The 24,006-nt window shown below is 41.3% G+C and overlaps 8 protein-coding genes across 8 annotated transcripts; 3 read left to right on the top strand and 5 right to left on the bottom strand.

Moving 5' to 3' along the window:
* Positions 1-3,678: 3,678 nt before the first annotated feature.
* Positions 3,679-5,562, bottom strand: PAAG_07638 (hypothetical protein; the record flags this gene model as incomplete). The annotated part of the gene is made up of 4 exons (XM_002790293.2): positions 3,679-4,283; positions 4,434-4,796; positions 4,928-5,341; positions 5,475-5,562. 4 exons carry the CDS (start codon positions 5,560-5,562, stop codon positions 3,679-3,681), a joined length of 1,470 nt encoding a protein of 489 aa, XP_002790339.1.
* Positions 5,563-6,229: 667 nt separating this feature from the next.
* PAAG_07637 (KOW motif domain-containing protein) lies at positions 6,230-7,359 on the bottom strand (the record flags this gene model as incomplete). The annotated part of the gene is made up of 2 exons (XM_015846283.1): positions 6,230-6,856; positions 6,943-7,359. The coding sequence occupies 2 exons, from the start codon at positions 7,357-7,359 to the stop codon at positions 6,230-6,232; spliced, it is 1,044 nt and encodes a 347-aa protein (XP_015700766.1).
* Positions 7,360-9,990: 2,631 nt separating this feature from the next.
* PAAG_07635 (hypothetical protein) lies at positions 9,991-10,310 on the bottom strand (the record flags this gene model as incomplete). The annotated part of the gene is made up of 2 exons (XM_015846282.1): positions 9,991-10,093; positions 10,231-10,310. The coding sequence occupies 2 exons, from the start codon at positions 10,308-10,310 to the stop codon at positions 9,991-9,993; spliced, it is 183 nt and encodes a 60-aa protein (XP_015700765.1).
* Positions 10,311-10,861: 551 nt separating this feature from the next.
* On the top strand, positions 10,862-11,818 carry PAAG_07634 (small GTPase RhoA; the record flags this gene model as incomplete). The annotated part of the gene is made up of 5 exons (XM_002790290.2): positions 10,862-10,929; positions 11,030-11,057; positions 11,215-11,412; positions 11,472-11,606; positions 11,672-11,818. 5 exons carry the CDS (start codon positions 10,862-10,864, stop codon positions 11,816-11,818), a joined length of 576 nt encoding a protein of 191 aa, XP_002790336.1.
* A 2,443-nt stretch (positions 11,819-14,261) lies between these two features.
* On the bottom strand, positions 14,262-17,013 carry PAAG_07633 (hypothetical protein; the record flags this gene model as incomplete). Its single annotated transcript, XM_015846281.1, has 5 exons — positions 14,262-15,077; positions 15,137-15,186; positions 15,247-16,561; positions 16,615-16,708; positions 16,772-17,013. 5 exons carry the CDS (start codon positions 17,011-17,013, stop codon positions 14,262-14,264), a joined length of 2,517 nt encoding a protein of 838 aa, XP_015700764.1.
* A 520-nt stretch (positions 17,014-17,533) lies between these two features.
* Positions 17,534-18,891, top strand: PAAG_07632 (methionyl-tRNA formyltransferase; the record flags this gene model as incomplete). Its single annotated transcript, XM_002790287.2, has 4 exons — positions 17,534-17,783; positions 17,843-17,913; positions 17,977-18,104; positions 18,159-18,891. 4 exons carry the CDS (start codon positions 17,534-17,536, stop codon positions 18,889-18,891), a joined length of 1,182 nt encoding a protein of 393 aa, XP_002790333.1.
* Positions 18,892-19,201: 310 nt separating this feature from the next.
* PAAG_07631 (short chain dehydrogenase/reductase family protein) lies at positions 19,202-20,651 on the bottom strand (the record flags this gene model as incomplete). The annotated part of the gene is made up of 9 exons (XM_002790286.2): positions 19,202-19,315; positions 19,391-19,453; positions 19,514-19,602; positions 19,678-19,729; positions 19,792-19,899; positions 19,984-20,046; positions 20,147-20,233; positions 20,313-20,457; positions 20,602-20,651. The coding sequence occupies 9 exons, from the start codon at positions 20,649-20,651 to the stop codon at positions 19,202-19,204; spliced, it is 771 nt and encodes a 256-aa protein (XP_002790332.2).
* A 1,291-nt stretch (positions 20,652-21,942) lies between these two features.
* Positions 21,943-22,982, top strand: PAAG_07630 (hypothetical protein; the record flags this gene model as incomplete). The annotated part of the gene is made up of 3 exons (XM_002790285.1): positions 21,943-22,012; positions 22,115-22,243; positions 22,327-22,982. 3 exons carry the CDS (start codon positions 21,943-21,945, stop codon positions 22,980-22,982), a joined length of 855 nt encoding a protein of 284 aa, XP_002790331.1.
* Between the last annotated feature and the right edge of the window lie 1,024 nt (positions 22,983-24,006).

Here is a 24,006-nt window from a genome sequence, read left to right as displayed (position 1 = left end):
CCCTGAGCAGGCCTTTCAAGCCAAAAATACCCTCAATCTTGCTAGTTAATCAACTTCAATGCTTGAGAATTTCATCAATAAGCAATAAAAAGGCAAGACACTTCATAGAAATAAAGAAAAGATTTAAACTTGTAATAAAAGTTCCTATTAAAAATAAGTAAACTTTTTTAATTTTTAAAGCTCTATATTTTTGTAATATATTATATTTAATTAATATTTAATTATAAACTTAATAATTAATTTATAAGAATAATTTTAACTAGTTGATTATAATTTCTATAATTTATTAATTTAATAAAAATTAACTAGTTTATAAGATATTCTATCTTCAATCTACTTTTTTATTAAAGTTTTTATTATTTTACTTTAATTTAACTTTAGTATTTTATTTTTTAACTAATACTATTAATTTTATAAATAGTAATTTATTTAAATCTTTATAAATTTAATTACTTTAACTATAAATTTAATTATTAAATTATATAAATTTAGTCAAAATTTATAAAACTAGTAAATTATATAATATATAATTTTATAAAGTTATATTATATATATATATATATATAAATATAATAATAATTATTATTATTTATTTCATATATATATTATTAAAGATTATAATATTTATTTAATTGAATTAAAATTTAATTATCTTATAAATATAGTCAATAAATATAATTTAAAAATTATAAAGTTTTATTTTAAAATTATATAGTATTTAATAATTATATATTTTATTTTTTATCTTTTTAAATAATATTTTTATATAAATAAAATAGTTATTAATTTAAAGAAATATAAATTATTTTTAATTAAAAAATTTTTATTATAAATTAAAAAATAAATATAATTTATATTTTTAAATTATTATTATTATTATTATTTATTTAAAATATATAATTATAAGATTTAATCTTAAACTAATATAGTATTTAAAAATAATTTATTATATAATATTTTTTGAGTTATTATTTATAAAATATATTAAATTTATAAAGTTTAATATTTTATATATATCATATGATTTAATTATTAAATTTTTAAAATAATTAAATTTAATTAAATTTATATAAATATTTAATAAAATTTAAATTAATAATTATAATTTTTATTTAATACTATATTTTATATACTTATATAAATTAATTTTAATTTAATTATAATATTAAATTATTTAAAAATATAAAATATAAAATTAAAAAAATAAATTTTTTTATAAAAATTTAAAAATAAATAATATATTAAAAATAAAATATATTTTATTATTAATATAAAAATTTTAATAGTTATTATTATATATAAAGTTAAAATTAAATAAATATTTTAAAAATTTTTATAATATAAATTTATGTTAAAGTTTATTATTAATTAATTATTTTTTAATATTTAAAAAATTAATATTTATTTTTAAACTTTATATATTATTTTATATTTTTAAAATAAAATTATATAAATATAAATATTTATTATTTAATAATTAAATATTTAAATTAAATAATATTTAAATTAAAAATTAAATCTTAAAAATTTTATTAATATATTTTTATTTTAAAAATATAAAATAATATATAAAGTTTAAAATTTAAAAAATAAAAATATAAATTTTATAAAAATTATTTTTAATATATATTTTATATATAATTAATAAATTAATTAATAAATTTAAAAAATTAATTAAAAATAAAAATAATTTTAAATTATAAAATAAAACTTCTTCTAATTCCCCAGTGGCATATCGTGATAAAGATGCATTTAGAAATATCGCTGGTAAATATGTTGAGAAAGATAAGTATACAGATTCAACATTTTTATAATCTGATTTCAAAATAAGGTTAGCAAGGCACTTAGTATATGCTATGATGTGCTTGCTGCAGTTCAATACAGTCTCCATGGTCCCGTGCTTAGTTGGCCAGAAAGGGGCTAGCGGTATTATTCAGTTCTGCCAATACAGCAGACAAAACCCGGTATCAACACCGTCCTTTGCTGGCATGTGACTGGCCGAGGCTGCTCTTGGCGCGTGACTCAGTTCCCATATCGTATTGTAATTACACACCCTTTCCCCTTCGCCCAAGGTGTTGTTAGTCTTAACAAAGGACCAAACAGCATCAGACCTGTCCTGGAGTCTGCCAAATTCTGCTGAGATACTTATTGTAATGAAATGATTTATTAGAGATAAACTGCTTGTTATATAACTTCTAATACAAGCTGAAAAAGAAAAAAAGAAAAGAAGAATAAGAACTGAACTACAAGCTAACTAACACATTTATCATCCCGTAGCCCTAATACTTAGCCCTGATTTCCTAGTTTGGGGAGGACCTTGTTCTATTCATATTAAATAAAATAAAATAAAATAAAATCTGTCTTTATGTAGACTACAAAGAACAACAAAATGACAGTTGAATTATTATTCTCTACTGTTAATTGATGATATGATTGATTCAGTGAAGTGAAGATGTCTTCAAAATCAATCTAAGAGATGTCTATTATAAATTCAAATTAATGAAGATGATGAATGAAAGACAATCTTTTAGATCAATGCAGCAACTTTGAATATTTGATTATGCAGTTTGATCTCTGCAATACCACTGCTATCTTTCAGATCTATATTAATGAGATACTGTGGGATCTTGATGACATCTTATGTGTAGTATATACACGGTGAAGACGTCAAATTGACTTGCCTGGCTGAAAGGTTGAATAACGGGTTGACTGAAGTTGCGAATGAAACAAAGTTTTTCTGGCCTCAAAAGCTACTAGTTCCTGAATTCCAAGGGCTAGCTGAGGTTGAGCTATAATTATCTCTATTTATACTCTCGAACAACAGTTTGAGATTGAAAGCATTTAAATAGCTCTACAAACTTATACGGCATCATGTCATCTTGTCTATGCTCTGTATCAAACCCTTTTAGATACAGATTTGCCGTTGCATCCTGCATGCAAATATGCATGTATTTTACATTCCCAGAGACAAATTCCCCTCTATCAGTCCAGACAGAAAATTGAAGGTTATCTCTCCATTTGCCTCCATTTGCAGAACTAAGCCAGAGCCAAGGCTACACCAACCGACTTGTCAGGAATTTAATCTTGGTTTTTTTATATTAAACTTGCTGTATTTTGTTCCTAGAGCAAAATCATGATTTTAATCAACTTTCAACAAAGGAATTAGTGGATTTGTGGAGGAGATAAAATAGCGGAGGCAGGCGGAGGCCAGACCGGATGGAAGATAAGTTTCTTGATTTGTATTTACCTGATACAAATGGGAATCGAAGATAGGGATAAATGGGCAAGTTTTTTTTAAAAAAAAAGAAATAATAATAAATAAAACTAAGATAGAAATAGAAATCTTGTATTATCTTGCTTGAAACGCAGTGGATGTAACCCAGTTCCAGTCAAGATATTAGCGTCCTGCTCCAAAATCAAAATCCTTCATAGCTATATCTATATAAAACAGAAGTCCTGGACCCCGATATCATATGAGAACACAGTTGCCCTGCATACCGTGAAGGTGGTGGTGTAAATGAAATCACGTAGCATATTACATTAATATGCGGGAACAGAAGAACACATAACAAACAAGCAAAATAGATGGTGATATCTTAACATACTCACCCTCTCTCCTCTCTGACATTAACAAGTAGACAAATTTCAAGATAACTAGAAAATTCATCTGCAACCCCCCTAATCTTTCTCAATCTCCTCAGCTTCACTCCCCAACTCTTCCTTGACAAGATCCCTCCCCTCTCCCTTATCCTCCTGCTGACCATCTCCTTCCCCATCATAATAATCATCTTCTTCCTCACTGCTCGATCCGCTCCCATCGCTATCCCCCTCGCTACCAGGATCATAGTCTTCCTCTTCTTCATCTTCCCGATCCTCCATCTCCCTCTGCGCCTTCACCAATTCAGATTCCTCCTCCTCCCCAATACTACCGACACCATTATTTGCGCCAGCATCACCACCGTTACCCGCACCATCAGCACCATCACCTTTCACGGCATTGATATTCAACCTCTTAGCCCTCCTGGCTTCTGCTAAACTGGCATCTTGCAAGCCGTGTTTTTTGATATAAGCATCAATTCCCGGATGGTTAGATTGGTCGATCATTGAGAGCTCGAATTCTTGTACTTCGGCTGGCTTTAGAGGTGAGCGGGCGGCGATGTTGAGGTTGAATGTCCGCTGAAGGACGGAGGTGTAGGATATCGAGTCGATATTTTCGAGGGAGAAGAAGATGAGGGGCTTTTTGAAGCCGAAGAAGATACCTGTGGAGAGGAAGAAGAGGTATCCTATGGGTGATGTATGTTTGGTTAGAGTTTGGTTGCTCCTTGGGGTGAAAAAATACAAGTCCATTTTCAAAGGATATCTAGTGAGAGCGACACCCCCTATGCCCGTGCAGCGGGCTGTAAAGAAATGGATGTATAAACGTAAATGCTTACCTTCCTTACTCCCCCGAAACGCCTTGACATGATACGCCTTATCGTCCTTCCGATGAGCCTCAGGAACCGGACTCACAAATTCCTTCTCACTCGGACAAATAACTTTTGTATGCTTTAGATTATCATCAAGCATCCTCTTCAGATAACTTTCGTACGTCTCCGCAAGATTTGCGCTTTCCATAGCTGGTGTACCTGAGCCCAGGAATGCTGTCCTCGGGGGGCCATCGGGAATAGTCCAGACGATTGACTCGAATGTAACTTGCCCGTCAGGGACAGACGTGATACCATCCGCGTACTCTGGAATGATACAGAAATTGAATTGTCGTTGCGTCTTTTCTGGGACAGGGAGGCAGAGTATATGCTCTATATAAAGGGTTAAGAAGTATTAGCAAACAACCTCCTATATCGCAACTTCCCCTCCCCCCGAGAACACTCTGGAGGGCTAAAAGATATATACGGCAAACTGTAAAAGACAGATAGATAGATAGACTCACGAATCTTCGACAGGGAAACCCCAAACTCCACCTCACCAGACACCTGATTCCTCGCCCTCAGATACTCTGTTGCCATCGAAGAGTCACCAGCAGAAGACGCAAGCCTCGTCAGTTCCAGCCGTAACTTCTTTCGTTGCGGAACCGCAAACGACAGGTCCTGCACGTAGAATTGTAACTCAGCATCGGCTGTTAGGCCCGCTGACAGCGTTGCGTCGTTTGCGGAATTGGCTCCCCCTTCCCCTACCACTGCTCCTCCGTTAATAAGTTTGCGTTTTTTTGCTGCCGGGCCGTCCCCGCCGGCCACCCGTAGCTGGGAGGAAGAAAGGGTGGACGAGCCGCTGCTGCTGCTGTTGCGGAGCGTGCAGGTGTATTTTGCAATGTCTTCGAAGAGGCTGGCATGTTCGGGGCTGGAAGCTGTGGGTCTATGTGGTTAGTTTCATTTTGTATTTTTATGCATGCCATAAGGGTGTGATCGTGACGATAACTGGTGGAAGATTCCTTTTGCTGCAATAGGAATGTACGGTCATTTGAAAGTGTTGAAACTTACCAATGGCAGAGTAGACGCGTTTCCGGAGCGCCGCATTGCCCTCGAAGGCTTTGTCGATGATGGAATGATGGATAGTACTCGAAGACATGTCGAGGTTTGCGTAATATAAGAAAGAACAGGAGATGTGGTTGCCCGACACTCCTGATGGGTGGGTGAGAGGAGAAGCGCCAAAATTTGAGATGGCTGAGACAACACGACGACTGGGCACGGATTGACGCTAGACAATGGTGGTAGGGGTAACAAATCGCATTTTATAAAGGCTATTTTTGGGAGCTTAGGCAATTATTTCGAATATTGGACATAAATGTCTTAATCATTTTATTTTTGTCTCATAAAAAGAAGAAAATGGTAGTAGAACAAAAGTGTTGGTTGTTATTGCTAAAGCAGTTGGGATATATATTTTTAGGCCCTCCAGGCGGAGAAATCCCGGCTTTCTATCGTGCATATTTAATGCATTGAACACGCCTATATATTTAAAAGTGAGATTTTATGTCTATTTCACCAATCGCCAAGCACAAATAATCCTTTAGAGCAAACTCAGATGTATCCCAATAATATCATACAATGATTGGATTGCCTAGTACAGTACAGGCCTTTCAAACTGTGCCTCCAAACATGACGATAACTCTTTCTGTGCCCAAAAGTAGAAATATACAAATAAAAGGGAACATAACGCCTTTCAGAGCCTCCTGATGGAATTTGCCGCCACCATGAAATGGAGTCACCAAAGGTCCTGACGGCCCCTTTAACGCAGATTACTTCTGCTTCTTGGCCAGGAATTGCTCGATATACGACACGGTTTCCTGAGGGACAATATAGTTCCCATCTGCATCCTTCCGCTGCTCCCTTTCTTCCACTCTCTGCTGTGCCTTCTGGGCCATATACGCCATCTTTGGCGTGACCCATAGTTTGTTCTTCTGTTCTTCCAAGTGCCTATCCTCTTCTTCCTTCAGTGCAACCCACTCTGGATCATGTCGAGTACGGTATTTAGAGAATTTATTCCTAAGCTCGTCGAGAACAGTTAGAGGGAATGGGCGCTCATTGAGGTAAGGAATATGAGTGCGGTCCTCCACGTCGATTCGTAGGGTATCTATTTGTTCGTCCTTGTAGTCTTCGATGATTGGCTCGGGCCAAGGGATCTCGACATCGAGGTCCGAGATGTATCGTGTATGCTTGGGCGTGCCTACGCCGTATGGATGGTCTATGAACGGCTCTCCGGCATACATGTGTTTCACGACGACATCTTCCACCTTTCCCGTTTCGGAATTGGTTAGGGGAACAACGAGCCGGACGTCCTCGAAGGGAACTGGCATAGATATTGGTCGATATGGTCGTTTATCATTCTCATCTCCTAAAAGGAATTTGGGATAGCGTATATCGGCCTAAGGAATTTTTTGGTTTGGCGGATGAGCATATACTTCTCTGATTCTCATGGTATAATGAAAAAGCTCCCAGCATAGTCACTTACCTTGTTAATCCCATTGATAGTCATCGTCTGGCTTTTTGCATTTATAGCAGAAACAGTTCCAATCCTCCCTCGTTCCCTACCCTTTATCACAACCACTCGATCCCCCGGAGCGAAGTTGACGAACTTCTCCCTATTCGCGCGTGGAAGGCTCGGGGGATTCGTGAACGGCGGTGGAAGGGTGCCGTGTAAGCCTTGAAGGCTAGCATAATCTCGTTTCGGGGCCAATGGGCCCTTTAACCAGTCCTCCCGCCGCGATTTTCGTTCAGCATTGACCTGGTCGAGAATCATCTGCTGATGCTGCTGCCGTTCTCGGATGTATTTTTTCATTTCCTCGCGCTTATCTTTTTCAGCTTGGATTCTCGCCTTTCGTTTGGCCTGGTTGGCCGCAAGAGTAGCCCGCCTGATGGCCTTTTGCATCGTTATAAAGGTCAATGGCAACTGTGAAAGGGTCTGGGACAGGTAGCAGTTATCAGCTCGATGACGATTCTGGCATTGTTATTTCTGGGGTGAATGCAAATTTACGGACTTATTACATAATCATCAAATGTCTTGGCATCCATCAATCAGGCACATTCTCCAAACTGTCTGAAGGTAGTTTTATAGCCAAATGCAACATCATATTGAAGAGGTATAGGATCCTTGTTGTTTGTAGCCAAAAGAAAGGAATATTTCATCATGGTTCTACAGGCCAGTTCTACAAGCGACATCAGATATCTTTGTAGCTCCCGCATTTTGGATGGTATTGAACGTTCCCCACTTCCTGGTGACATGGTCGATCTGGATCTCAGGCCACGGACGTATTTGGAACGAGTTCGAGGAGCTTGGAGATTAATTGTTATGTTTTCAGTTACCGTTGATTCGCTTGAACCATTATTAAAATGCCTTTTCAAGCCGTCTGTAATATGTGTGAATTGGGGGTTCAACATTCCAGGAATAGGGACAGTGTGAGGAACCGAGCCAGTTACCAGAGTAGATGGGTTCGTCTATGGTATTTTCAGTTGGTTATTTTCTGGAATCCCACTTCCGCTTTTATAGAAGCTGGATAATGGGGCAATGCCTCATGTTGGGAAAAGGGGTATCTGGTTTCACCCCATTTGGACATGTTCAATATCACGACCATTCAACCAAAGTTTGGGCTGTTCCCCACGCCTCCCAGGGGATAAATCATTGTGGCCTTCTAGGGCCCGGTTGCTTCACTGATTCTTCGCTCATTCATGATAGCTCGCCAAAACTCAATGAACAGAAGAGTTGGGGATGGTAACCGGGGAGGTTTGTAGGATATATAGTGAAGAAACCTCTCACTTCTCAAGCGTCGAGTCAGTCTGCCTGTTCCCTTTTTCAGAAAACGTTTAGGGTTTTTTAATGAGGGAGGTCCGTGAAAGAACTGAGACAAGCTTATGGAAACGGCATGGCGCACGCAGTTTTGAGACGGGGAGAAACGTTAATGTCAAAACGTTAGTCCCATGGTTGTAACTCTACTCGGGACTTTCTGAAATCTCCTGATATTGGCTGGCTAACAGAAACGACAATGGATTAATTGTTCGCTCCGCTGGATATAATTCTCCACGTATGAAACGTTAATTATTCCTGGATAATATTTGACACTCAGGAATTCCCTTGCATTTCAATTGCTGGAAAAGAGAAACAGTAACATATGTAAGAGCCTTGGAATCAGCCACGTCCAATCCCTGTAAGGAAGACCGCCTTGCCCGTCTCCAAAATGGGAATGGCCTTAAGTGTTCCCGGGCGGATTCGTGTGTGGCAGGTTGCACGTGGAAGGGGCCATCCAAGCTCACACAAGTCTGCCTTGCAGTTTTGTATCTTGAATTCCTTGGTAAGGTTTCCAAAGTTACGGTGACCTTATTGATATCAGCGGTGGCTCCTGTGCGTCATAATTACATTTTTTACTGGTAGGGTATTAAATATTTTAGTTTATTGGGCTTTTTGGCTAGTTAATCATCATGGGGTGTAGCTTTTACGGGCGCTGCTCGCAGAGCATCCTCAAGTCGAGTGAGTTCAGTCCGTACTTAGTCGTCGACTTATCAACTCTCTAGTTCTGCGCTGAAGATTCGCAGGTTTGAGTCACTTGCATGCATTCTCTATTACCTGAGTAACTTCCCTAGCTTCCTGCATGCAGTTTCAGGGCTGTCAATCAATGGATCCATCCATGGTACGTCTGGAGGGTTTGCACCGCCACAGCTGATCTTTTGGACTGGGATGAAGGTCTTCGTGCGCCCCTGTCCAGCTAAAAGCTAGAATGCTGCTGCGAGACATTTTGAGTTGGCTGCGAATCATCGGAGTGAAAAAAGCAGTCGTCAATTGGAAACTCTCGGTAGTAATGCTTCGTGTGACGACGTTAGCTTACCATACTCCTTGCGAAGGTCGAATAATTTGACGTGAAAAATTTGAACCAAATGGCCAGTGTTATTCCTTGGCCTGGAGGTAAGTGGAAGGGTAGATGTCTAGTCTACCCAATACTATGACATGATATAGTTATCTGAGCCCGCCATCGTTATTCGATATATCTTGATGCTGTCTGTGCCATGGCTTGAGGAGACTTCAAGATCTGGGGCAGCAGGAGAGCATGTGGATAAGGAAAGCTCCAAGCCAAGGGTCTGACGGGAGATCGGGTGCTCAACTTATGTCCGAATATGCCCTTCTTGGGCGGCATTCAGCATCGAGCGATGCAAGACTTGTTAACTTTGATGGTACTGATTTGCGTTTCGTTTAGATTGAGTTGGCGGAGGCGGAAGATGCCTTATTTTACCATGGACCACAGCGTGTATATTACATAACACACCCACGTCGAAAGGATAGTTAGTTAGGAACTGAGGCTACGTAAGGAAAAAATTGAGGAAAAAACTTTTTATCCTTTTTCTTTTTCTTTTTTTCCCTTTTTGCCGTTGTTTTTGGCCTAGGCAGATGCTCGTGTCAAGTCAGTCGCCAATATACCTAGGGCAGGGCAACCAATTCGAGAGCAGACTCTTGGTTGTTGCATATTGGACTGGTAAAATGTGAGGATTTGGCAACAATAGAAGCAAACAATAATTATGGTAAAATGTTCTCGATACCAGCCATGTAGAAATTTGACGGATAGCTTTGAGAGAATTTGATGTTTATGGGAGGGTGCTTTCCGAAGGCATCGGGACTGCTATCCATCAACCATACAGAGTCAATATGCACGTAACTATGTACATAGAACACCTATTGAATTTTTTACATTCAGAGATCTCTTGAAAATATTAAAAAAAAAAAAAAAAAAAACAGATATAACTAGTTAATACATACATTCTCTGTATATACTTTTTTATGGTCTCTCGCTCAGTCTCTGGCGTATCTTGCTGCAAGCTCAAAAACTGCTGAGTCATCTTCGTCCCAAGCCCGGAAGCCCTCAAAGCGTCAAAAGCGCCCTAGGCCTCTTTCAGCCAACACTCTTGCGGCTTCCGCCTGCTTCGTCTCCATCCAACCTCCAACCTCCAACCTCCAACCTCCAACCTCTGAATCCTCTCCAGACACCTCGCTCTTCTCACCTTTCTCCTTTTGCTCATCGCCCATCTTGTTCCCACCATCTTTTCATCCCTTCAGCTCTTATAGCTTCTGCTACTGTCTTCTCTGGCTTGCTCTCTTAACTACTCTCTTTATCCCTTCTATTGATTGAGGCTGTTCACTTCACTCTCCTGCTCCATCGTCATCAGTATGTTTATCTTTTGTTCTCTCTGGTAACCTTCGCCAGCAACACACCACCAACAACAACATCAGAAATACCTGCCAGCAAACATCAACAGACTCCCTGACATCTCTTCATCTTTTCTATTCTCTTCTCTCTTGTCCTGCTGTTCTATCTACTCCTTGCTTGCTGATTCTACTGCTTGTCTTTTTTTATTTTAATTTTACTAACAAACCTCAGTTTGTTATCAAGATGGCTGAGATTCGTCGTAAACTTGTCATTGTTGGTGATGGTGCCTGTGGTAAAACTTGTCTCTTGATGTGAGCATTCCTTCCTTAGAGAGCAGCCTGTTTCATTCATGATATGATATTTTGCTTGACTATCTGACTGTATTGATTATTGACTTTGACATTTCCACAGTGTGTTTTCCAAGGGTACCTTCCCTGAGGTACATATTCACACCCCTGCCTACCCTCCCCTCAAAACCCCAACGATCTCTGCTTGTTTTGATGGATTATACCGATCGGAATGTCCACAAAATAATGACCCAGGGGCCTTCCTTTCAAATTCAAAACAGTCACGCTGATGCGGTTCGTCCCTCTTAGGTCTACGTCCCAACCGTCTTCGAGAACTATGTGGCCGACGTTGAGGTCGATGGAAAGCATGTCGAGCTCGCACTTTGGGATACGGCTGGCCAGGAAGATTACGATCGACTCAGACCTCTTTCCTACCCTGATTCACACGTTATTCTGATCTGTTTCGCTATCGATTCCCCCGACTCTCTCGACAACGTCCAGGAGAAGGTTGGTGGTCTAGAATCGCTCATCTATGTGATTGAACTCTAGCTAACCAATATCTTCAGTGGATTTCTGAAGTCCTTCATTTCTGCCAGGGTCATCCCATTATCCTCGTTGGCTGCAAGAAAGATCTTCGTGACGACCCCAGAACGATTGAAGAGCTGCGCAAGACGTCTCAGAAGCCCGTGACCACCGAACAGGTATGTCAACAGATAGCTCCTCTGTAAGTCCCAAGTATTTTAGGTGCTGATATGTATGTCTACAGGGTGAGGAGGTCCGCAAGAAGATTGGCGCTTACAAGTATCTGGAATGCTCCGCCCGAACAAACGACGGAGTTCGTGAGGTGTTCGAGTCAGCTACTCGAGCTGCACTGCTGGCGAAGAAGGAGAAAAAGAAATGCAAGATTTTGTAAATTTCTTTCTTTTGTTCCAGCTCAGCCATATATTGATCGGAAGACTTCCCACCTAAGCTTCCTGACAAAACTGGGACGAACGGTACATGGATAGAAATTCCTGGTGGCTCGTGTTATCAGTTGTTGCGTTGAGATGTGTGGATGGTTTGAATTACCTGCCCTACGTTCTCTTTAAGATGGGGATCATCTGGCTATGCAATTGGTCGACTTTCTCATTGTTTCATTTTGCGAAGCCTATCCGGAGAGCACCATTTTAACCATGGCCTCTCCTTTGCTAGTCCAAGCCCTCGAATTTGGTCGATCGATGCATCTATCCCATGTTAAGCCTAATTCTTGTGAGATTTGAGTGGCCATGACTTTTGATGATGAATATCCGCAATGGTTGCCAACAAATAAACAAGAAAAGAAAAAAAAAATTCCCTTTACCTTTTTTTTCATTCCCACTGTCCACGCATGCCTTATGCTGTCCCATTCTGTTCTATGGATCCAATTAAAGAGGAGATGAAAGAATACACCCACTGGGAAATGCAAATATCTTGTGAATCTTTTAATTCTCATTTTTCGGCTGCAGGCTACATCTCCTATCTTTTCCTTTTACCCTTTTGCTCCCTAGTTTATTTCCCTCCCTCAATCTTGTTTCACTTTTAAACTTGTGGATCTGCTTCGCTGTTTGTGTGCTTTGTTCTCCAATTCGATGTCAAAAATAAGAGCATTGTGATCATTACCAGATATCTTGGCTTCTGTATTCAATCTTCCCATGTTTGGCCCATTATGCAACGCATAGCACAAAACAAAGGGTACAAGAGTTACTCATCCCCAACCATCGGACCCATGTATTGCGTTTTACCAAAACGGAAGTACAGTTGCCCCATACCCAGGCCTTCCCGAGGACCAAATCACAACATTCCCCATCTATTTTGTGTGCCCTTTAGCTTCCCTGTCCTTACTAACCTTCTAACAAACCCTCGGATTGATTGATTGCTTTGTCCTTTGGTTTTGATCAATAAACTGCGGTTTTTATTATTTGTCCTGTTTCTAAATTAAACCCGCCTTGGTGTCCTCTTCCCCCCCAAATATCTCGAGTCTATCTAGTAGTTCTGTTTACCTTATCCTTGATTATTACTCCTCAATACAAAGTCTTCCCTAATATCATTCCCACCCTCACTGTGTTTAGTATCGTGGTGTGATCATATTTTGAATCCAGGAGAATTCAAATCAGAAACATATGTTTGCTCCTTAAAGTCTCCCCTCTCCCTTCTCTGTCTCTTATGTCTCCTCTTCTCTCATACACGCCACGCCCCTATCAATAACCCACGTTTGTAACCTGGACTTACGAATCGGTTATGTCTTGTTGGATGGGGAGAAAGGGGGAATGGAAAGTTTGAAACCAATTTATTAAATAGCCTCTTGGTTGCCCTAGGCAGGTAGGTGGCTATATAGGCACTGGGCATATTGCTTCTGGTATATTTGACTTTTTTTTTTTTTTTTTTTTTTTTTTTTTTTTTTTTTTGCACACCTGTGTTTGTGTTTTCATTCCCATTCATTGTTGTTAAATGTGGACTGCGGATATTCTGTTTTAAGATGCCATTGATGCCATTTTGAGGGATCTGTGGAGTGCATGCGGAATATATTATCCTGTTGGACAAGATAGTGTCTTCTTTTCACATTCACTTCTCGTTTTCTTTTCTTTTGTGCTCCTTTTTTTTTTTTAATATATATAAATTCCCTTTGCTCCTGTTGAGCTATAGCTCGATACCTGTATTGGGGATATCTTGCTGTTTTTCCCCATTCAAAATGCAATCATGATTGAGTTTCTGAGATTAATTAAAGTCAAAGACCAATACAGGACAAGTTCACCATTTTGGCTGCCATTTCGACCCTATGATAGAGTACCTAAGTACATGCATGTGAAGGTACTTATATATAGTTACATGGGAGACGTCTCTAACCATATATAAATACCCTGTAGCCTCACTCTTTACCTTGCCAAAATGCCAAGAAGGGACGAGGGATGAGGGACGAGGATGTTGGGAGTGGAAGTCACTGGGCGTGCAAATTTGCTTTTGTTGCCAATGTAGATTATGCTGATAGAATTGTACGGTGTAGATAAGGGGGTTAAATTCAGGACAAGCGGAGTAATTGTTCACTTTTACTTTCTGTACAATCTGGTTCACATCGTTGGTTGGTCCGACAAAAGTTGATGGTAAATTGAGGGTGTATCCATATCTAGGCAGACGTGTTAAGACACTTTATATTTAGATATAGATAGATTAACCTTAATAATTTCATTTAAACTGTTTTTAACACATATCTGGATGCTATATGGGAGTTCCCAACTATCTGAATCTTTCCACCATGGGCAAACATACTCTCTGCAACAAACTTCACTATCGTTACGGATGGCAAACCCTATTAAAAACATTGCTTTTCTTTATCCCCCTCTTTACCGATTCAAATTAAACAAGGCTTCAATATACCGTCGCGCATCGAGTCCCACACCCTCAGCAAGTTTCCCCGGCCCAGACCATCCCACTCGTCCATCACCTGCGCTGGACTGCGACGCGGCTGATGCACCGCTAATGTCCCGGAAGAATCTTGCTCCGCTGGATTTGCGAGCATGGCTAGGTAAGGCGTAATCGCTGGCCTTCCGGACGAGGAAGGCTTCCTTTGGGGGTGGTGTGAGTTTCATTGATGGCAAGGCATGACGGGATGATGTAGATGATAGCAGCGCTGGTAGTGTTTGCTGTTGTTCGATTTCTTCTCCAGCTATTTCACCACCGTGGGCGCTAGAGTCTTTTAGACGCATCCATAACACCCACCAGCCTCTGCTTGTCTTACACGTTCGTTCGATCTCTGAGGGCCGGTTTCTTGTTTCGATGTAGGTATTTAGAATTTGCATGTGGACATTGAGGATATCTTGGCGGGACCATGCTGGTTCAGTAGAACTGTGTGACGATAAATTTATTGTTTGGACTGGTGTTCCTGGCTCCGGTATGTTGGGAAGGGAGGTGTGGATGAAACACGTCGTAGGGTCGTAAATAAGGTCATACAGCGGTGACTGTTGATTGGGTCCTTTTTCTTTCGAGCTTTGGTACTGGTTCCATAGCGGAGCTCGTTGGGGAATCTTGTCTAATGACGTTGACAGCAATAGAGGCCTTTGAAGAGGCCCGAGCTGGTGGTGGATGCTCCGGTAAAATGAGGAAGAGGATAGCGATGGCGTTTCGAGTTCAAAGAGGAATGTGAACATGAAGGGTTGATTCTGGTTTCTTCATTAGTTTTAGCTCATCTCACATAGAACTTGAGAAAGGGTTTGCTAACAAGATATACTACCACTTGCAAATCCCTATATTCGTCAACGGATGTCGTTCCTGTGCTTAACCAGTTAATACCTCCGATCTGTAACCTGCATTAGTTGATTGGTGACATACCTCCATTGCCTTCTTTCGATATGGGCTCTTGCATCTTTAGACTCAACGTCCGGAGGACTGTTTTGTCTGTCTGAACTTTCTTCGCTGGTATACCTCCCACCTCACCAGACTCTGTGTCGTCCTCGCCATCGCTCTCCTCGATCTCCAAATCATCTCGAAGCCCTATTATAAATCTGCCGTTGTTGTGATATGTTGATAATACTGCGCCTTCCCTTTCTATGGAACTTGTCTCTGGCAGATTATCCGTGTCAACAGCAGTTGTGTGAGGGCCGCTGCTAAGCTTCAAAAAGTTCACTCGTGGATGTGAGAGCGAAAAGTAGTTCGAAGTATCAGGCCAAGATGGTCCGTATCCAGAGGTCAATAATTTCATAAAACTGTCTGTGCTGAATAAGGAAGAATTGCTTGGTTTCTCTGGAGAAAGCTTTGAGCCGTCTTGTGCGTTGCGACTGCTCTCCCTAAATGTCGACCTTTCAGGTCTGGGCTTGGATGTCTTAATTGACCCGATTACCAAAGGAGGAGGAATCCCCGGGGATAAGCTGCGTCTTGGTGAAAACCTGAGGGACATAGGATTGGGTTCCTGGGCACCGTTTGGGGCCTTGTCTTTAGGGGGTGTCCGTCGTTTACGTCGCCGCATGGATTTTGGATCACGTCTAACTCCGAATGCGTCTTCGCCATAGCGGTATATCCATTCCATCCAGTGGGATACTCGGGTAAGAGACTGCTTGGAAATTGTCCCGACTCCTGAAAATATCACGCCATCAAATGAACGTGGGGGAGTTTTACATCCTATCCAAGGCTGATTTTCTTTAGCTGGTTCAAATTTAGAAGTATTTTGGTTTTGGGTATCGTGACCCTGATGATTTGATGTTGATGGGTCTCCGAAACGTGACACAACCATATCAACTAGCCCATCCGTTCTCGAAATGAAATCTTCTAAGACTTCGCGTTCTCCACTTCCCCATTCCTCTTCACCGACTCCAATCCCTAGCTCTCCCGTTGCTGCAAGTTTGACGCCATTCAATATATCAACTGCCGGATTTCCATTTAAAAGAGCATCCCAACCCCAAATAAATCTCGTCCAGAATTGGTCCAGCGCTCTGCAAAATGATGTTCTTGATAGACGGTTGTAGAGTATATCAAGAGAGGGAGCGTGATGCAGGAGGAATATCGCGTGCGCTTTTAAAAGTTGCTGAAGGATAAGATGGGGAGGGGCAACTTCGCGGGAGGAGTATTCAACTTGGGTGGGTTGCGCATCGCTTGGTTTTGGTGCGCGTGAGGCAGACGATTCAATAGATATACGTGTATAGTCGACGGACTTGGAAAATATATTAGAAAGTGAACAAGATTAGACGGAGGTATCTACCATACGGCGAGGATCCACCAACCGGTCTCCAGTTCATGCAACGCGATCCGGGATTTTTCTGTGTCGACTGTGTTCACCGCTTCGCCGTTAGAGAAATTCCTGCCGCGGACTCAGTTAGGGTTGTCGCATTTGGAGATGGCGATATTCGGAAACAATACCTACTTGGCGAAGTTCACCATACCCTGCGCCAGGCCTATCTGGCGCAACCTCTCGTTGTTATCAACACTATCGTCGCCAGTGCCACCTTGCCGCGTGCTTTCAGAGAATTTTGTGTCTTCCTTTCTTGAATAGTAGAAAACGATCTGATCTCCGAGAGTTTCGTCTGTAGGCCCTAAGGATGGGTTATATATCGCGAGGTAGGACAGCTGTGCGGGGACAACCGAACTTAGCTCCTTCGCAGGCATCGCATTGTTTATCGGACGCTCCTCAACGATAGCATGGCTGAATGTGAGTGTTAATAATAGACGTACACACGGAAACGAAAGATTTGGGTTTGAAACGGGTTACTTTCTAGAGCTTGATGCTGTTGGTTTACTTCAGTTCCTCACATGCTTCAGCGGGATTTCAACTGTTGGTTTAACTAGTTACCCACTTTCATATGCGCTATTCCAAACTGGGTAGTTATAATTGAGTTTCCGACGGAGTGTCCAAGGTTGCAGTTTGTTAATGAAATCAGAGAGACTTTTAAAGATAAATAAATCTTTGTTGAAGAAGATAATTATCCTATTTGAAGTATCAGGAGGCAAACTAATTGTAGAGAATGTTAAGTTATTAGTTAACTAGTTAGTTAGCTAAACTAATTACCTGTAAGTTCTGAGACCCATACAGTCACGTGATGTACATGCACTCTCTCCGCGACAGCTTCTTTAAACCACAATTTCAGTTTCCCAGCAGCTCAGATTTCTCTCATGGACAGATGAATATATGGTGACCTCGGGGCTCTTTCTGCATCGGCCGTTGCTGGCTTGTCCGACGTATTTTGGCGTTCGATTTACTTCCACCAAGACATGCGACCCTTTAAGGATTCTCTTCTGCGGCTCTGATAACTTCAGCATTGCATCGCTGAATTCCCTTTACAAAGAACATGTCAATAATCCGGGAACAATTGCCTCAATTGACGTTGTTTGCAGGCCTGGGAAGAGAGTTGGGCGAGGTTTAAAAACCTTTCGTGAAGGTGCTTATACTTATATCAATAGTCATATCTGAGCAACTAGGCTAACGTTGAGAATAAAGTCCCAATTAAAGCTGCTGCAACCCAACTGTCACTCCCGATCCATGAAATCGACACGTTTACTGGCTGGAAAGTGAGTATCCTTTACATAAATAGAAGCTAGCATATCGCGTCATCTGACCTTTTCAATGAGTAGCCTCCGCGACCGCAAGGGGCTGACATCAATTTGATCATTGCTGTTTCATTTGGTCTTTTCGTCCCACAACGAATACTAAGCACTGCAAAATATGGAGGTCTTAATGTTCACCCTTCCTTACTTCCAGAGTAAGTTTTATCCTACCCACTGGTTTGGTGGCCAATCTAACTGAATATATTCAGTTTTCGAGGGCCTGCCCCTTTACACCATACGCTCTTAGCCGGAGAGACGAGAACGGGAGTTACACTCCAGACACTTGATGCGAAGAAGTTTGACCACGGAATGATCCTTGATCAAACACCACCTCCAGGCTTCAGCATACCGGATCCAGATACGTGCGATGTTCCGCGTCTGTTGAATTTGGTGTCTGAGAAAGGCGCACAGATGCTCGTGGAGGGTATTAGAAATCGTGTTTTTGTTCCCCCTCTGAAAGGCGTGGGATGGTTTAAACCAGTTGAAGGAGTTTCTCTTCGGTATGCCGGGAAGATCACACCGGAAGACCGACATATCAATTGGAAATCCTGGACTGCAGATGAAATAAGTCGATGCCAACGGGTCCTTGGGCCGTTGTGGAACAATGCTGTTGTTCGGGTTGCCCCCGGCGGTAATTTCGAGCAAAAGAGAGTTATATTCACCAAGATGGAAACTGTTGAATCTATCCCGGGCAGCCCCTGCTCGACCCAAATCGATCCTGGGTTGGTATTCGCGGTTCCAGATCCAGAGACTAAAGCTGATGGATTAGATCAATTCTTATACATAACTACGAGTGACAAGAAGGTTTTCCGGATACACGAAATCAAAGTTCAAGGTCAATCATCAGCACCTGCTTATCGAGCTGCGAAGAAAGCTAATATGTTGGATCTACAACCTATATGTTCTCCACAGCTCGCTAGATTTTTTGCAGGCCTTGAATAATACAAATATTGAATATTGGGCGATATAGAGTACATATTGAGTTATTAATTTTCTTACGAACTTCCTATGACACCCCTACTAGTTTACGCGAGGCGGTCCTGAGCACGATCTATATGTATTTTGTTGCATTATTGTTATATTCGAGGAGTTCAAATAACGAGATCGGAGTTTATACAGGTTCTCTATCCCTCCCACATCCGTTGTTAGCTTAAAAACAGCTTGACGCATTCATTTCTTCCTCTGCCGGAAGGAGCAACATTATCGAATGAAGCAGCCCGAATCTAAATTTTCCATAATCAATAATTTCCTTTCAACCAATGATTCTGGAGATAAAGATATCCATACCAACTTGGATCTGTTGCCCAGTCATGGACGTATTTTTGGCAAGCGTGATAAATACATCGGCGCAGTCCTCAAGATCAGGCTTTGTGATGCACGTGGTTAGGGCATTTCATCAACACTCTTTTCTAGTATGAATTTACGGTATATAGTTACTTACTACATGCTTTAGGACGGCCTTCTCTTCGTATATGTTGATTGCCTCCTTGGGGAATTTCTCGCCCTGCCTTGGATATTAACATATATGTATCGACAGCCAGATAGCTATCCGGGCTGCACATACCCATTCCGTGAGGATAAGTCCTGGTAGAACAGCATTGGTGCGGATCTTCGATCCCTGAGTTGAAGCCAGTGCTTTCATCAGATGCAGTCCTATTATGAGTCAGCTAGGATGGGCGATGGAGAGTTCTATGTAGAGTTCTATGTAGGAAGTGCGGATTTGCCCACCTGCAGCTTTAGAAACGGAGTACGCCATGCTACTCCCTGCTTGGGAAATACCCTGAAGCATTCTTTAGCCTAAACGCCTTCTTCCTATACCGTCTAATGGAATATAATACTGACCGCAGTGGATGATGTCATGATAAAGACACCGTCTTCGGGATTCGCGTTGAAAGTTGGCTCTGCCTCTCGGAATATGTGCAAGTTTGCTTTAACATTAGTTGCCCAGCACTGTTGTTAGAGGGTGGAGGTGGGAGATTAGCATTTTATATATCCTTCCTAATGTTCATAGGAATTGGACTAAAAAATACATACCTTGTCCCATTCCGCTTCGTTCAATCCATTCAGATCTCCGAATCTGGAGAATTTTGTCCAGCCCTAGAAAATTCATTATATGTTTAGTTAAAAGTGTCTTTTCTATTACTTCAACTTCTCTTTCTCTACTTCCATGAGAAGAAAAGTGAAATGGAACTCGTACAGCATTAGATATCACAATATCAAGCCCTCCCAGCCGCGCAATCGTTTCCTTGACCAGCCTAATGCAATCTGCCTGGATGCCTACATCCTGTAGAATAATCAATATTGTCTTGATATCAGCACGTGATTTCCCCCTACAGTTGCAAGTTCGAAATCCTGGAACGTACTGCTTGCACAAGAACGACCTTAGCATTATACTTCTTTTCCAATTCCTCAGCAGTTCCCTTTGCACGAGCTTCGTTTGAGACGTAGTTGATTGCGATGTTGGAACCCTCAGCCGCGAACTTTTTGGCTACGAGAGCTCCTAGACCTCTTCACAGAGGAAGCGAAGAATTAGAATTTAGATTCATTTATGCATTCTTCCTCCTTCTTGATTTTCTCCCCTCTCCTTAGATTGGGTTGTTTGGGCATGTTCAGAAGCGGCTTCGTGGCGGGTAGAATTGCCAGTAAACGAACCTTGAGCCTCCTGTAATTAGAATATTTCTTCCCTTGAGACAGTATGGCATGGCTGTGTCGGATCTCTAGATTCGAAAGTTTGTGAAAAGAAGGGGGTAACCATTCGATATGATTGGAGTTCTGAGGATTTTTCGACTCTACTAAGGTTTACTTGCTTGGTGGTTCACACCTGTCCAGCGTAAACGCCCTCGGAACCCCACTGTTCCACAGCCATATATTTCTCGAAAAAGTTCCACAGCGCTGAGGGGATCGTGATAGCTTAAACAGCACTTCTACTAATAACCTCGGCATTTAAAGGAGTTGTGGAGACGTTCCCTGTTTAACTTGGAAAATCTAACCTTGACAGCAACAACACAGGACAATCAATTGTTTCTCTTTGTTTTATTTGCCACTGGTCTTCTAGTTGCGCAAGCTCCCGATCAATCCACTTGATGCTGTTATCCAACCCCTTCAAACCCACTCACAGAAGACACTCTTTTTTCTGGTCCATATTTGCCGATTCCCTTCACAATATGAAGATGAATTCCACTGGATAATTTTATACGACTCAGAGCTATCATCATCGCAGTTTCTTGTCGATGATCTTGAGGGTGTATGTGCTGCGTTAACGCGTAGTATTTTTTTATGCTGTTTCCCCTGAGAAAGGGATTACTATGTCTGCTTTTGATATCCCAAGGTGTGGATATAGGCCAACGCAGGGAAAATGCATATTGTCTCGCTGCAGTTGTATATGGAAGTGCACAGAGATAAGACCCTTGGGCTTGTTGGCTTCTTTCGTGTTTATCAGAAACAGGTTTATGCTGTTCTTTTGATCATTTTTGGATCAGAATGATATATAGTACAGCCCAATAGAGCAACCCATTTGTCAAACAGGACCATGGAATCATGAGATATGTTTGTCTCTATTCCAGCCTTTATATGGCATTTGCTTCTGCTTTGAATCAGACTTCTCTCTCGCCGAAAGATTAACTGAATGTACTGTGACTGATCAAGTTTTGTCAGATACAATGAGCCTATAAGACTGTATCTCAGCTAGATATCTCTGATGAGCAGCTGTCAGTCCAAATGAAGAGTCAATTCGACCAGTGCATGAGAGTGTCTTACCCAAGGAAGCTGCCTTCTTCAGATGCGCTGCTTGCTGGACAAAGGTGCACGTGCCATCTTGACTGTCCCTATTCTCAACCCCTTTCCTGTCCAATAGTTGCCATCTTCAACATTTCATCTCGTTCTCATGTGCTGAACCCCAGTTCGTAAACCTTCATTCACCTCTAAATTAATCCATTATTTTTTTCAGTTCTAGAAAGCTTTCGACAGGAAAACGAAAGAGTAGAGGCTATGGGGATGTCACCCGGTGGGGAGACGGAAGACGCGTTTGTTTCTCAAGCTGGAGGCATCAACCCAGCCAACAAAGGTAACGTTATCAAACTGGGGCTGGGTGTTGCTCTACTCAAGTAGCATTTTAAGGAGTTTGCTACCAGGTAGCTAACGGGAAATCTGGAGGAAAAACCTGTAGCTGCAACGTCTGGAAGCTCCATGAACCACGGGGCTCGTCATGGTTTCAAATCCAGACTGCTGCAAAAGTTTCAGAGCTACCTAGCGAAACGTATTGGACGTGGTAGAAAGGAGATGGGGTATCAACTACGTCTGTCATCTCTTGTAGCCCTCCATTCCTCTTTATTTGCAAAAGGTGAATGTGCAAAAGTGAACTAACATTGGGTTGCCAAGACCTGTCAACTGCAGAACTTTCTTCCCCTGCCGTGCAATTCAAGACAATGTCGCATAAAGTTAAAAACTTCATGGGATTTACCACTCTGAACACCGCTATTGTAGCCATAGAGAGTGTTAGGCATGGGAATACTCTTGCAACAGACGAAATGCCCGAAGAATACAGTCATTTCAAACAGGATTTGCCCATGGAAGGCCATGAGGACTTTGATGCCCAGAACCCAACAACTGACTCCATCTTAAACGAAACAGTTATTCGCCCCCTGCGAATGAATCCGGTAACAAGTGAAGAAGAGCTCAAGGAGCTTGATGTCACTGACGAGTACAGCAACACGTCCCATATCGATGAACCGCTTGAACGGTCAGAATCTCCCCCGATGTACATCATGTCCACCGTTGCCACGGTTGATGAAGATGAGGAAAGGGGTAGTTCGCGAGGAAGCACAATTTACAGTCGGAAGGAAGCTGATGACCGCAGCTCTACCACTTCTGTTAGTATTTCATCTTTGCCTCTATTCACCCCGCTGGGTCTGTCGGTGGCCTGGAGGGGACTGGGTCTGTCTCTGGACGTTGAAAGCCTAGTTCCTCGTTCACCCTATCGCATGGGCAGGGAACGCCGCTATGGCTGGATCGAAGGACAGCCGTTTCACGTTTAAGTAAAACACGCCATCTCATTTCAAGTTATGTCGGAATATATATGAGACACAACTTACTGGCTTTAAGAGTTTCTTCTCTTTCCATATTTGTTTCCATTACGGCGGTTTCTTTTCTAGGTGGTTTTCTCCTTTCGATCGGGTCCTTTCTTTGCATTATTCATTTTTCTTTCTTCTCTTTTATCTTGTCATATTTTATCTTAAATCTGGATTTCTTCCCTTCGAAGCCTTTGTCCGCTTCGAAGAATCTGGTAATAGAGGGGCTAAGCAGCGACACATCTTCACTCTTCATTTGATTTTAACCTATACTGCATTCCCAGTTGGCCCCCTGGCGGCAATTTCCACCTTGGAACTTGAACCAGTTTTTCCTATTATTTTCTTGTTACCTGGTCACAGAAATCGCAAGATTTCACGTTTGTTCGTTGCCAAAGTAGGTGATGAATTTCTCTTCATATCTCGATTTTTCAATTGCTTTATCAAGTTAAAACATGTATTCAAATGTTTGCGGGTTGCAGTTTTCTTCAAAAGTTGAGGCACAGACATGCCTTTAAAAGAGTGAGTTAGTTTTTATGCTCAACTAATCCAAGTCAGAACCCAGGTACTTTATTGTTTCTTTTGAATTGCAATGTATGAACTTCGAAGGAAGTTGGCGTGATGCACTTACATGGCTGGAATTGACCTCGTTACCGATATGAGAATACCGGCGTACAGTTCAAATTTAATTTGGGAGTGAGAATCCGAGCGTAAAAATATGTAGATTATGGGAATACCCAAATGAGATAGTATATAAGATAAGAAAAAGAAGACCAGTCGATGTTTTACCTTGATGTAACGCGAGCATGGTGATTGACAAGGTATCCGTGAACAAACACATTATAACCATGCACACTGGAATCCTCAGACAGAAATAATTTAAGAAGAAAAGAGAGAAGCGCGAAACAATGCATACCGAATCCTACCAAACAAGGACCAAAAGGATCCCCGAATAAACCCCCCCCCCTTCTTCTGTTCTCGTTAAAATTCTCTC

Source organism: Paracoccidioides lutzii, assembly GCF_000150705.2.
Source record: "Paracoccidioides lutzii Pb01 unplaced genomic scaffold supercont2.26, whole genome shotgun sequence".
Taxonomy (NCBI): domain Eukaryota; kingdom Fungi; phylum Ascomycota; class Eurotiomycetes; order Onygenales; family Ajellomycetaceae; genus Paracoccidioides; species Paracoccidioides lutzii.
The sequence above is the reverse complement of the archived record's forward strand: the minus strand, read 5'-3'. Positions and strand labels throughout refer to the sequence as shown.